Source organism: Oncorhynchus gorbuscha, linkage group LG13, assembly GCF_021184085.1.
Source record: "Oncorhynchus gorbuscha isolate QuinsamMale2020 ecotype Even-year linkage group LG13, OgorEven_v1.0, whole genome shotgun sequence".
Lineage (NCBI taxonomy): Eukaryota > Metazoa > Chordata > Actinopteri > Salmoniformes > Salmonidae > Oncorhynchus > Oncorhynchus gorbuscha.
Genome location: NC_060185.1, coordinates 41,228,252 through 41,241,778, shown reverse-complemented (window position 1 = coordinate 41,241,778; position 13,527 = coordinate 41,228,252). Strand labels below are relative to the sequence as shown.

At 44.0% G+C, this 13,527-nt stretch overlaps 1 protein-coding gene across 1 annotated transcript in view; it reads left to right on the top strand.

Annotated features, from left to right (window-relative positions):
• The first annotated feature begins 2,504 nt into the window (after nucleotides 1-2,504).
• Nucleotides 2,505-13,527, top strand: part of LOC123992880 (delta and Notch-like epidermal growth factor-related receptor) — an 80,175-nt gene continuing 69,152 nt past the window's right edge. The window contains exon 1 of the mRNA XM_046294487.1: nucleotides 2,505-3,008. Coding sequence (XP_046150443.1) covers nucleotides 2,709-3,008 — 300 coding nt within the window. The 5' untranslated portion in view covers nucleotides 2,505-2,708. The remainder of the gene's footprint in view (nucleotides 3,009-13,527) is intronic.

Sequence of the window (13,527 nt, the reverse complement as noted above, 5' to 3'; positions counted from 1 at the left end):
AGTTTGCTGTGTCAGTGTCTTCAGATATTTTTGCCAGATGCTACTATGGAATACTGAAGTATAATTACAAGCACTTCATAAGTGTCAAAGGCTTTTATTGACAATTACATGAAGTTGATGCAAAGAGTCAATATTTGCAGTGTTGACCCTTCTTTTTCAAGACCTCTGCAATCCACCCTGGCATGCTGTCAATTAACTTCTGGGCCACATACTGACTGATGGCAGCCCATTCTTGCATAATCAATGCTTGGAGTTTGACAGAATTTGTGGGTTTTTAGTTTGTCCACCCGCCTCTTGAGGATTGACCACACGTTTTCAATGAGATTAAGGTCTGGGGAGTTTCCTGGCCATGGACCCAAAATATCGATGTTTTGTTCCCCGAGCCACTTAGTTATCACTTTTGTCTTATGGCAAGGTGCTCCATCATGCTGGAAAAGGCATTGTTCGTCACCAAACTGCTCCTGGATGGTTAGGAGAAGTTGCTCTCGGAGGATGTGTTGGTACCATTCTTTATTCATGGCTGTGTTCTTAGGCAAAATTGTGAGTGAGCCCACTCCCTTGGCTGTGAAGCAACCCCACACATGAATGGTCTCAGGATGCATTACTGTTGGCATGACACAGGACTGATGGTAGTGCTCACCTTGTCCTCTCCGGACAAGCTTTTTTCCGGATGCCCCAAACAATCGGAAAGGGGATTCATCAGAGAAAATTACTTTACCCCAGTCCTCAGCAGTCCAATCCCTGTACCTTTTGCAGAATATCAGTCTGTCCCTGATGTATTTCCTGGAGAGACGTGGCTTCTTTGCTGCCGTTCTTGACACCAGGCCATCCTCCAAAAGCCTTCGCCTCACTGTGCATGCAGATGCACTCACACCTGCCTGCTGATATTCCTGAGCAAGCTCTACTGGTGGTGCCCCTATCCCGCAGCTGAATTAACTTTAGGAGACGGTCCTGGCGCTTGCTGGACTTTCTTGGGCGCCCTGAAGCCTTCTTCACAACAATTGAACCGCTCTCCTTGAAGTTCTTGATGATCCGATAAATTGTTGATTTAGGTGCAATCTTCCTGGCAGCTATATTCTTGCCTGTGAAGCCCTTTTTGTGCAAAGCAATGATGACGGCACGTGTTTCCTTGCAGGTAACCATGGTTGCCAGAGGAAGAACAATGATTCCAAGCACCACCCTCCTTTTGAAGCTTCCAGTCTTTTATTTCAAACTCGATCAACATGACAGAGTGATCTCCAGCATTGTCCTCGTCAATAGTCACACCTGTGTTAACAAGAGAATCATTGACATGATGTCAGCTGGTCCTTTTGTGGCAGTGCTGAAATGCAGTGGAAATGTTTTTGGGGGATTCAGTTAATTTGCATGGCAATTAATTGCAATTCATTTGGTCACTCTTCGTAACGTTCTGGAGTATATGTAAATCATACAAACTGAGGCAACAGACTTTGTGAAAATTAATATTTGTGTCATTCTCAAAACTTTTTGCCACGATTGTACAAAACATACACGTACAAAAGACAACATACAGACGAACACAAACATCAACAGTGTCACACCTGCCCAGACCCACCTTCTCTCACCCCTATCTCCAGTGCCTGCACTACTCTCCACCACGTCCTCAATTGCGTTCATCTCCATCGCCCATGGTCTTTCAATATTTAGATATTGAAGCATATGATTTTTCCATTGTCTTAACGTGGAATGGTTGATTTCAAGTTTTTAAGTATACGTTTTTTCAAGGCAATTGACAGGAAGAATATCGTCCAAACCATTGGGTATCTCACTGCACCCTCATATGACATGTCTTGAAATATGCAAACAAATGGATTAGAAGTGCATTTTCATTGTAATACTTGTTCATTGTAATACAGCCAAGTTTCTATCTCCGCCCATAAGTTTTGGACTTAATAGCATTTCCAGAATGCATGGATTATTGAGTCATTGTACCAAGATTTGTTCTTCTTAAATTTTGGTTTTCAAAGAGCTTGTCAGTTGGATTATTGCTCTGATACCAGTGTAGCAGATGGAGATCTGTTCCCAGTTCCACTGTGGAATGTCTCTTATGTGGTGCAGAAAATACTCTGCATCATTTCAAATGTGAATTGTGACCAGCTTTACTTAGCTGAAACTCTGTGGTAAAACTAGCAGAAATGGCCATCTGTTTTCTATGAATATGATATGGAATAGCCCCCCCTCCAGCTCCAAGGAGGTCATGAATGATGAGTTTCCAACTAAGGTGTGTTTGTGTGCGTCCATGTCAAAATCAAATCAAACTTTATTTACCACATGCGCCGAATACAACAAGTGTAGACTTTATGTGCATATATGTGCGCTGCTCTGTGTGTTTGCATGTGTGCGTGTGTGAAGGAGGGAGGGAGGGAGCGAGGGAGAGAGAGAGAGAGAGAGAGATAGAGAGAGAGACATAGTGTGTCATCACCTGTCGTCACTATGAATCAGAGCTGGGGCGGTAGCTAGCCCCCTTCCTCAGTCTCCTCATCAGCCAGTCAGCTCTCTCGCTCAGTAGCAGTGCACACAGCCAGTCTACAGCATCCTTACCAGCCGGCTTCTTACATTCACACACTCTCCATTCAGCTCCCCCATCAACACACCGAGATAGCAGAGCGACCAGCAGCTTACTCACTAAGCCAGAGCTAAGAGGAACAGAGAGCAAGAGACAAATAAGGGATAAACATACATAAGAGAAGATGAGGATGCCTGTGCCCACGCAGCGCCCCCTGTACCTCCTCCTGCTTCTGCTGAGTGCCGGGGGTGGGGGTCTCTCTTCCCCCCTTGATCTGGAGCCCCCGGCTCCGGAGGCTGCTGCCCCGGTTGAGGCTGACCCCACCCAGGCCACTCCCCTGCCTGACCCCTGCGAGGGACGGCCCTGTCTCAACGGAGGCGCCTGCTCGGCCCAGCCCTCCGACCTGGAGACAGAGGACACTCTGCCCAACACCTGGGCTTACAGCTGCACCTGCACCTCCGGCTTCACCGGACGCAACTGTGAGGTGAGCCTGGCCTGGTCTGTCTGTCTGTCTGCCTGTCTGCCTGTCTGCCTGTCTGCCTGTCTGCCTGTCTGTCTGCCTGTCTGATATTATCCTGGTTCTATTACATTTAGAATGTGTTGATACCGGTATGACATAATGTGCACCTCTCTTTCTCTCTTCTCCCTTGGAGATGGTTTTTAATGGGAGCATGTGATGTGAGCGAGACATGAAGAGGAGTGCTGTGTTGCTGTGGCAACAGGAGTAGAGAGGAGTAGCGAAGTAGGAGACGGGAGTGCGTATGATAGAAAAAAGAGATGGATCAGTACAACAGTACTGTGAGGCACAGATGTTTATGGTGGTTCACACCAACCAAGCCTCACAGGCTGAGCAGAAGCATCATGTCGTACTACCAGCTAATATTGAGTTGTTCATAGCTGGAGGCAAGTGGTTCATCAGCCTGAGAACTGACGGTGTCAATGAAATACATTGAAATACAATCTTCAGTGTATTTGTATGTGTGTGTGTGTGTTTTTTTTTACTAACCTTGTGGGGACCAGAAGTCATCATAAGGATAGTAAAACAAGGACAAGTGGGGACATTTCACTGTTACACACAAGGAGAAAGGCTATGTTAGATTTAGGGGTTAAGTTTAGGGTTAGGATTAAGGTTATTTTATGGGTTAGGAAAATAGGATTTTGAATGGGAATCAATCGTTTGAGCCCCACAAGGATAGTAAAACAAACATGTGTGTGGCTACCGTGAATAAGCACTGTTGTGAGCGGAGTAGAACTTACCTACAACTATTGGCATTAATCGGGCCATTGATTCTATTATAGAGAACTGTTATTTTTTATTTATCCATTATTTTACCAGGTAAGTTGACTGAGAACACGTTCTCATTTGCAGCAACGAACTGGGGAATAGTGTCAGGGGAGAGGAGGGGGATGAATGAGCCAATTGTAAACTGGGGATTATTAGGTGACCATGATGGTTTGAGGGCCAGATTGGGAATTTAGCCAGGACACCGGGGTTAACACTCCTACTCATACAATAAGTGCCATGGGATCTTTAATGACCTCAGAGAGTCAGGACACCTGTTTAACATCCCATCTGAAAGACAGCATCCTACACAGGGCAGTGTCCCCAATCACTGCCCTGGGGCATTGGATATATATATATATATATATATATATATATATATATATATATATATATATATATATATATATATATATATATATATATATATATATATACATTTTTAGACCAGAGGAAAGAGTGCCTCCTACTGGCCCTCCAACACCACTTCCAGCAGCATCTGGTCTCATATCCAGGAACTGACCAGGATCAACCCTGCTTAGCTTCAGAAGCAAGCCAGCAGTGGTATGCTGCTGTTATCAATGAATGTGCTCTCCTACGATTGATATGGCTATATTCATTAATCATGACCTATTTCTATGAACCCATGGCGTTTTGACCCTCATTGAATTTTGTGACAATTTCTAATGATTCCTTACATCAGCAAGAAATAACTTTACCAGTTATTCAAACAACTTTACCATCTTTACCAGTGATAGAGGTGATGCGCTTGAATAACTGACGCGTGTGATGAAACATGTCTAACTGTATGACCTGAATGGGTGGGATTGTTTCCTAAGGAAAAGGCCAATGTCCTTGCTTCACATACCACTGGTCATAATGACCTCAATAGCAGAATGTGTTTTGCATTTCAATCTTACCTAACCCAGTTCTTTGTAGGATACCTCAAGGGGATTCAGAGTTGACTCAACTATTCACTGCATGTAGCGAATACTGCTTGTTGTTATGAGGTAGATAGCAATAGGATTCAGTCTGTAAGGCCCCTATCTGATTTATTCAGGTGTAAGAGGGTGCATCCACAAACAGCAGCCAGCGTCATTGTATCTCATAAACAAACTTTCAAGGTGACTCTTTGCTGAGAACTTTGACAGCTACAAACCCACAGGTGGCAGCTAGGCCTCCCACAATCAGAGCCTGGTCACAGGCCAATCTACCTGAAGAAAAGGAGAAGTGTGTGGAGGTGAGTGTGCTGTCTGACTGGCTGTGTAAATTCAACCAATGGGGATGGAACCCAGGTTTCCCATTTTCCAACCCAATGTCTTAACTATTACGCCGAGAGGACGTCTTCAAGGTCCGAGGATGACATTTGGGGTCTCAGGCCTGATTCCAAATGACTTCTACTACATTCAGGATAGACTTTGCACCACCACCAGCAGTGACAGAACAGCAGCGGCCTTCTTAATTGGACATTCAGCCAGGGACCTTATCAGTGTCTCCTTGGCTGGCCTTGTTTCCTTCTCCTGGAATAGAAATGGTGAGGGCAGCAGCGGTAGTTTGGTACTGTTGCAACCACTCCGCTCCTCAGCACCACAGGTCCGCCACTGCCAGCCTATGAGAGAAACACTTTGGGGAGTAACTGATTCTTCTCTCCCCATCCCACTCACCCCCCCTTTCTCCATGGCAACTGGAGCAGCAGTCAATAGGGATTTGGTAAATGACCTGTTTTGTCGGACGGACAGCGGGACACACTGGCTGTTTGCATCCTTCCTCCGTGCGTCACACTCGCACCACAGATAGATAGAGAGAGAGAGAGAGAGAGAGAGAGAGAGAGAGAGAGAGAGAGAGAGAGAGAGAGAGAGAGAGAGAGAGAGAGAGAGAGAGAGAGAGAGAGAGAGAGAGAGAATCAGTCAAACATCATATCCTAAAATAATCATTTGTCTAATGAGCTCAAGAGTTTAGGAGACTAAATGTTTCTGTGCTGGAGAGTAGGAGGAGAAGAAAGTGAGATTTGACCTCCGAGGGTGTGCCATTGTTCGATAGTGTTAGAGTCAGTTAACCATCATGTCTCATCCTGAGCTGGTTCAGGTGGGAGCTGTGAAAAGAAGATATCCAAGTCATTATAGTACTGTTCAGGACTGCCATATAGTGTGAATCAAGCTTAGTTGTTTGTTTACCTGAACTAAGTATGTGTGTCAGGGAGTCTGTAGAGTGTATCACCGCTTAAAGACAAGCCCACAATGAGCTCTTATTGGATTGTTCAGCCTTTCAGCATTATGAGACGGTGAATAGTGGATTGTTGAGCTGGGTTCACTTAATCTCATTTCTCTAGCATTTTGTGTTTACCATTACAAAGTATACCTCTCTATGAGGTCACTCACTTCCAATGATTCCTAGCGAGGATTTGGTTTGAGCTCTGCACTTTTCTGGAGATTGTGTGGAGGTTTATCATAATGGGTTTTCATTGTGATGGAATGGAAACGGTTTGAACTGTTTCAAGTGGCAGGTGGCTCTATGTATTCAGAACCACTAGTTAAGGGAGCTGCGCATCACAGCTTTAAAGGAAAAATATATTTCTGAATCTCGAGGTTGAGAGCAGTTTGTACACCCCTACACTCTTAGAAAAAAATAGTTCCAAAAGGGTTCTTCAAAGGGTTCTCCTATGGGGACAGCCGAAGAACCCTTTTAGGTTCTAGATGGCACCTTTTCTTTAGCACTCCCTCAACCCCTCCCAGCACCAATAATGTCTCCTTTCTGCTCCTCAGCCCCCCTCACCACCAGGTACCCTCTGCTATGCACAGGCCAGGGCGCTGCAGAATACTAACATGTGGTATGCTAGGAGAAGGGACTGGCTCGTGGTGAGTGGTGGTGGTGATCTGCTCTCAGAGTCTCTGGGTTGCTACAGAGCTACAGCTTTTGTTCCAGCATTTCAGTGCCATCCAGTTAAGGCTAGCTCAAGGCACAACGCCACACAGCCCTTTAGTCTCAGTCTGAGCTGCTTTCATATCCCCTGCTTGTTAGGGGAGCAGAAAGATAGAGGCCACAAGGAATATGGTAATACCCACACAGCTTTTTATCCGAACACTGCAGATTGAGTACTCATTACAGTATTTACATGATCATTACAATACCATAGAGAGACTGTGGCACAGGGAGTTTACGGTGGTCTTTACCATCAGATCATAATGTTTGGATTAGAATTAATGTTGTTTTATTCCATTGCTGATAAGACTGCTTCCAGTCTGAGAGAGAGTCAGCAGGTTGAACAGGAGATTGTCATGCTGACTCTCTCCCCCTGCTGGTCAACTGTGGTTTGTATGTGTGTGTGTGTTTCTGTGTGAGTGCATGTGTGTGTGTTTATTTGTGGTTGTCTGGTCTGTGTGTGTGTCTGTGTGAGTGCATGTGTGTGTGTGTTTATTTGATGTTGTCTGGTGCGTGTATGTGTGCGTGTGTGTGCTTGTGTGTGTGTTTATTTGTGGTTGTGTGTGTGCGTGTGCTTGTGTGTAAAGGTTGGATGTGTGGAGAGTGCAAACAGTCTCTAAAGGTGTCAGCTCGGCTGGCACCTAGCCGAAGTCGGTTAAGCGAACCGAACAAGTAGTACTCTTTGTCCATTCTGAGACGCCATAGCCAGTATACACTTCCTCACAATAGTCCGAATGAATCTAAGATAATTCAAGAAATTTGTCATTCATTTTGACGGAGAACTTAGTCACACAATTTTAGATCTAACTAAGGTGTTTGCTGCAGTATTTCTCAATAAAAAAATGTGCATCATCTCTCATTGAATCACAACAAAGACTTTATTGAATAATCTCTACTATTGATCAATCACTGACGAAAGGGCGTAGACTTTGGCTGCTGACTTCAGCTATTGACTTCAGCTGGCCATACAATGTGTATGCCCGAAACGCTTACCAAAGTCCAAAACAAACAAAAACGTCACACAATGTTGTCATAATATATGCACAAACTCTTCCAAACTGTTTTGGGTGGGAAGCATGCATACACTTTAGGGGGCTGAGCATGCATCTGTGGGGGGCCCCTCACCACTTGGGGTCTGCCCGTCAGGAAGTCCAGGATCTCGTTGTTGAGGGAGGGGTTCAGACCCAGGGCACTGAGCATAATGATGGTATTCCTCTTGTCTAGGATGGGGCAGAGTGCAGCGAAATTGCGATTGTGTTGTCCGTGGAACTTTTTAGGCGGTATGAAAATTGCAGTGGTTTCAGTGTGTTAGGTAAGGTTGATGTATATAGTCGTAGTATCCCACCTTAACATTAGCAGCAGGGAGCATAAGTCCTACTGTCTGTAAGGCAGACTGACAGTTCTGGACTGAAACATCTCATTCTGCAGCCCTGCAGCACTGCAGACCATCTCACCCTGTCACTCACCCATTTGTCTTACAAGAAATAGAACAGCAACATGGACTATTCTAGACTACAGCACCCCTTGGGTATTCTACTCTCGTTGTCTCGTTCTTTAAGTTTTCTTCCTTGCATTTCTCCCTCTTGCCTTCTTTATCTGAGTTGTATCTCACTCTGAAGTATTGTATCCCCTCTTTTTTTCACTCAACCGGGTTGGTTTAGTTTGGCATATAGAAGCTCATATTTTAGTGTCATTTTCTATATACATCCTGGTAGCCTAGTGTATGGGCAGAACAGAATCAAATCAAATCAAATGTATTTATATACAGAGCCTTTCCGTTCACCTTCACACTCCTGGGCCAGACTACACTCAATCATATGACCCACTGAAGAGATGAGTCTTCAGTAAAGACTTAAAGGTTGAGACCGAGTTTGCGTCTCTGACATGGGTAGGCAGACCATTCCATAAAAATTGAGCTCTATAGGAGAAAGCCCTGCCTCCAGCTGTTTGCTTAGAAATTCTAGGGACAATTCGGAGGCCTGCGTCTTGAGACCATAGCATACTTGTAGGTATGTACGGCAGGGCCAAATCAGAGAGATAGGTAGGAGCAAGCCCATGTAATGCTTTGTAGGTTAGCAGTAAAACCTTGAAATCAGCCCTTGCCTTGACATGAAGCCAGTGTAGGGAGGCTACCACTGGAGTAATATGATCAAATCAGGGTCCAGAGTAACACCGAGGTCCTTCACAGTTTTATTTGAGACGACTGTACAACCATTCAAGATTAATTTTCAGATTCAACAGAAGATCTCTTTGTTTCTTGGGACCTAGAACAAGCATCTCTGTTTTGTTTAAAAGTAGAAAGTTTGCAGCCATCCACTTCCTTATGTCTGAAACACCGGCTTCTAGCGAGGGCAATTTTGGGGCTTCACCATGTTTAATTGAAATGTACAGCTGTGTGTCATCCGCATAGCAGTGAAAGTTAACATTATGTTTTCGAATGACATCCCCAAGAGGTAAAATATATAGTGAAAACAATAGTGGTCCTAAAAAGGAACCTTGAGGAACACCGAAATTTACAGTTGATTTGTCAGAGGACAAACCATTCAGAGACAAACTGATATCTTTCCGACAGATAAGATCTAAACCAGGCCAGAACTTGTCCGTGTAGACCAATTTGGGTTTCCAATTAAAAGGTAATTTACCACCTTCACAAGTGCCGTCTCAGTGCTATGATGGGGTCTAAAACCAGACTGAAGCATTTCATGTACATTGTTTTGTCTTCAGGAAGGCAGTGAGTTGCTGCGCAACAGATTTTTCGAAAATGTTTGAGAGGAATGGAAGATTCAATATAGTTTTTTATATTTTCTGGGTCAAGGTTTGGCTTTTTCAGGAGAGGCTTTATTACTGCCACTTTTAGTGAGTTTGGTACACATCCGGTGGATAGAGAGCCATTTATGTTCAACATAGGAGGGCCAAGCACAGGAAGCAGCTCTTTCAGTAGTTTAGCTGGAATAGGGTCCAATATGCACCTTGAATAATAAACATAAAAGGCTTATATCTACTAGTGGAAGGATAGTCAAGAAGATATTTCAAGGATTTTTCACACCTGAGTACAAGTTCATAGATCAAGGAAAGCATAAACATTCAGATTTAGAATAATTGTTATGTTATTAATGCTGGTTTCGAAGAACCCGAAAATATACAATATCATCAATGCAGTATCTGTCAGCGAATACGATGGATCATTTTTTTAAACCATCACCAATCATCAATTATCTCATATTCAGGGTGGTGTCCTCTTGATGTGATGTTTCCCATATTTCTCTGAAGAGAAGAGCACTCACTCGGCCAAATGCTCATTTCCACATCACACATCACCTTCCCTTTTGATCTTGATCTTTGATCTTGTGGCTGAGAGAGGTCTATGCATATGGATGGGGTGATTATGGCCAACATGGCCTTCATTGCCAACCTTAATAGGCTCTGTGGTGTTGAGCTACAATAAGCCGAATCCAACCTGGCAACCTCACAACCCATCCCAATATGACCTGGTTGCCAGACTATTATTCAATGACAAACGTTCGGAGAGTTGGCAAAAAGCTCCAGCTGATCTGGAACTCAAACACCAGCCTATTCTTTCTGATCTCATCCTCTATTGGTGCTGTTGTCAGGTCAATGTCAGTTCGGGTGAGGGATGGAGGAGGACTGAAGAGAAGATTACTCTTTTGTCTGTTGTCATAGGACACAGACATTTGTCTTTTTTCTCTGTCCTAGATTGAGAAAGGCTCTTTTGCCAGTGTGTTTATGTTTCTGCTGTTTGTCTGTCCTAAGTTCTATTTATATCCTCTATGGCCCTAGGCTTTGCGTCACAAGGCTGGGGGTAAAACACATACTGCTCTTACTCAGCAAGTATCCACCCTACATCCACCATGGTCATTAGTATACATGCCTCCTAATAATTAGCAGTCATATTGTGGTTACCTATGTGTGTGTGTGCGTGTGCGTGTGTGCTTGTGTGCGTGTGCGTGTGCGTGTGTGTGTGTGTATGTGTATATGTATGTTTGGAGGATAAGGATGGAGATGTGGAAAGACTGATACCACCAGCGAGTGTGTGTCTTCATCATCTGTACTTTTGCCCTTCGTTCTTCCAGGGGAGGGTGTCTCTTAGCAACAGTGCAGCCAAATCCGCCTGCCGTCTCCACTGAGTTATAGTTTACACACACCGACACATAGACGGGCATCCAGACACACATACTGATCTAAGCCACAGACACAGTTTATCAGCGTAACAGCATTTAATGAGGCGGTGTGGGATGATACCCAGTTTGTTCTGTGTATTGGAGTACGTCTTGAACAGCTTGCTGGGTCCCTGAGACACTAAACGGGGGCTTAATCTAAAGGAGGCCTGTTGTTTTACCTCAGATAGCATGACTCCATCTGCAATGTCGATGGCAGCCGATGACAGAGGCCCCCTGAGGAGACAGACAGACAGAAAAGCAGACACACACTATATATATGCCATTTAGCAGACGCTTTAATCCAAAGTGACTTACAGTCGTGTGTGCATAAATTTTACATATGGGTGGCCCGGGGAATTGAACCCACAATCCTGACGATGCTAATGCCATGCATTATCAACTGAACCATACAGGACCACAAGGGCAAGTGGGCAGACAGATAGCTTATTTATTTTATTTTTTATTTTTATTTCACCTTTATTTAACCAGGTAGGCTAGTTGAGAACAGGTTCTCATTTGCAACTGCGACCTGGCCAAGATAAAGCATAGCAGTGTGAACAGACAACACAGAGTTACACATGGAGTAAACAATTAACAAGTCAATAACACAGAGAAAAAAGGGGAGTCTATATACAATGTGTGCAAAAGGCATGAGGAGGTAGGCGAATAATTACAATATTGCAGATTAACACTGGAGTGATAAATGATCAGATGATCATGTACAGGTAGAGATATTTGTGTGCAAAAGAGCAGAAAAGTAAATAAATAAAAACTGTGGGGATGAGGTAGGTGAAAATGGGTGTGCTATTTACCAATAGATTATGTACAGCTGCAGCGATCGGTTAGCTGCTCAGCTAGCTGATGTTTGAAGTTGGTGAGGGAGATAAAAGTCTCCAACTTCAGCGATTTTTGCAATTCGTTCCAGTCACAGGCAGCAGAGTACTGGAACGAAAGGCGGCCGAATGAGGTGTTGGCTTTAGGGATGATCAATGAGATACACCTGCTGGAGCGCGTGCTACGGATGGGTGTTGCCATCGTGACCAGTGAGCTGAGATAAGGCGGAGCTTTGCCTAGCATGGCCTTGTAGATGACCTGAAGCCAATGGGTCTGGCGACGAATATGTAGCGAGGGCCAGCCGACTAGAGCATACAAGTCGCAGTGGTGGGTAGTATAAGGTGCTTTAGTGACAAAACGGATGGCACTGTGATAAACTGCATCCAGTTTGCTGAGTGGAATGACATTGTTGTTCAGTTGAAGTTATTTTTCTGATTGGTATGATCTAAAACTACACTTTGGTTCGTTTAACATATTTTCGATATAATTTGTCTAGAATCAAATAATGAATTTGACAGATGAACGTAATCTCTCTCAGAATAGTTGGAGGGGTGTCCTATTGTTTGGTCTTTTTGGCCACCAGTGACAGTGAATGTCATTCCAGGCAATTTGTTCTGTATTTTTTTATTTTGTATGATTATATGTTCCCTGCCAGCACTGAATCTTAAATGATATCCGCATAAGTACTGTGATACTAAAGAACCTGGGAAGGTTTCCATTGTTGGGATAGTCACCATTTGGTTTCAATTTTGTAACCAGTTAATATGAAAGTCTTATGTAAAGAAAGTGCAGTCATCACTTCATGTTATGGGAACAAACTTAATATCTTGATTTACAGGAAATGTGTTTAATTGCTTGTAACCCAACTAAAGATATGTGGATAGATCACTTCCAAAGTGACACATCTACTTAGGTTGTGTGTGTGTACACTCTGGACAAAACATTAGGAACACCTGCTCTGTTCATGACATAGACTGACCAGGTGAATCCAGGTGAAAGCTATGATCCCTTTTTGATGTCACTTGTTAAATCCACTTCAATTAGTGTAGATGAAGAGGAGTAGACAGGTTAAAGAATCATTTTTAAGCCTGAGACAAGTGAGACATGGATTGTTTATGTGTGCCATTCAGAGGGTGGATGGGCAAGACAAAATATTTAAGTGCCTTTGAACAGGGTATGGTAGGAGGTGCCAGAGAACTGCAATGCTGCTGGGTTTTTCACGCTCAACAGTGTCCTATGTGTATCAAGAATGGTCCACCACCCAAAGGACATCCAGCCAACTTCACACTGTGGGAAGCATTGGAGTCAACATGGGGGGGGGGTGCAATGTTTTGTACACTCAGTTATGTCCCAAATGGCAGTCTATTCCCTTTATAGTGTGCACTGCTTTTGGCCAGAGCCCCATGGTCCTTGGTCAAAAGTAGTGCACTATATAGGGACTAGGGTGCCATTTGAGATGTATCCCGTCTCTAACTCAGCAACCTTGCACAGGCCACAAACTCCACTTCCACAGTCCTCTGTAAAGTAAATTAAGCATAGAAATGGCTTGAGGATGTTGGAAACCAAGCTTAGATGATCAGATAATATAATCAGAGCCGCCTGCAGATTAATGTGATCTCACACCTGGTTTTTAGCTTTTTACCAGGACTGGGAGAAGTAGTTGGCATTGAATCATACAGCATATATTTTTTTAATGCAGACAGAGAGAGAGACAGACAGACAGACAGACAGACAGACAGACAGACAGACAGACAGACAGACAGACAGACAGACAGACAGACAGACAGACA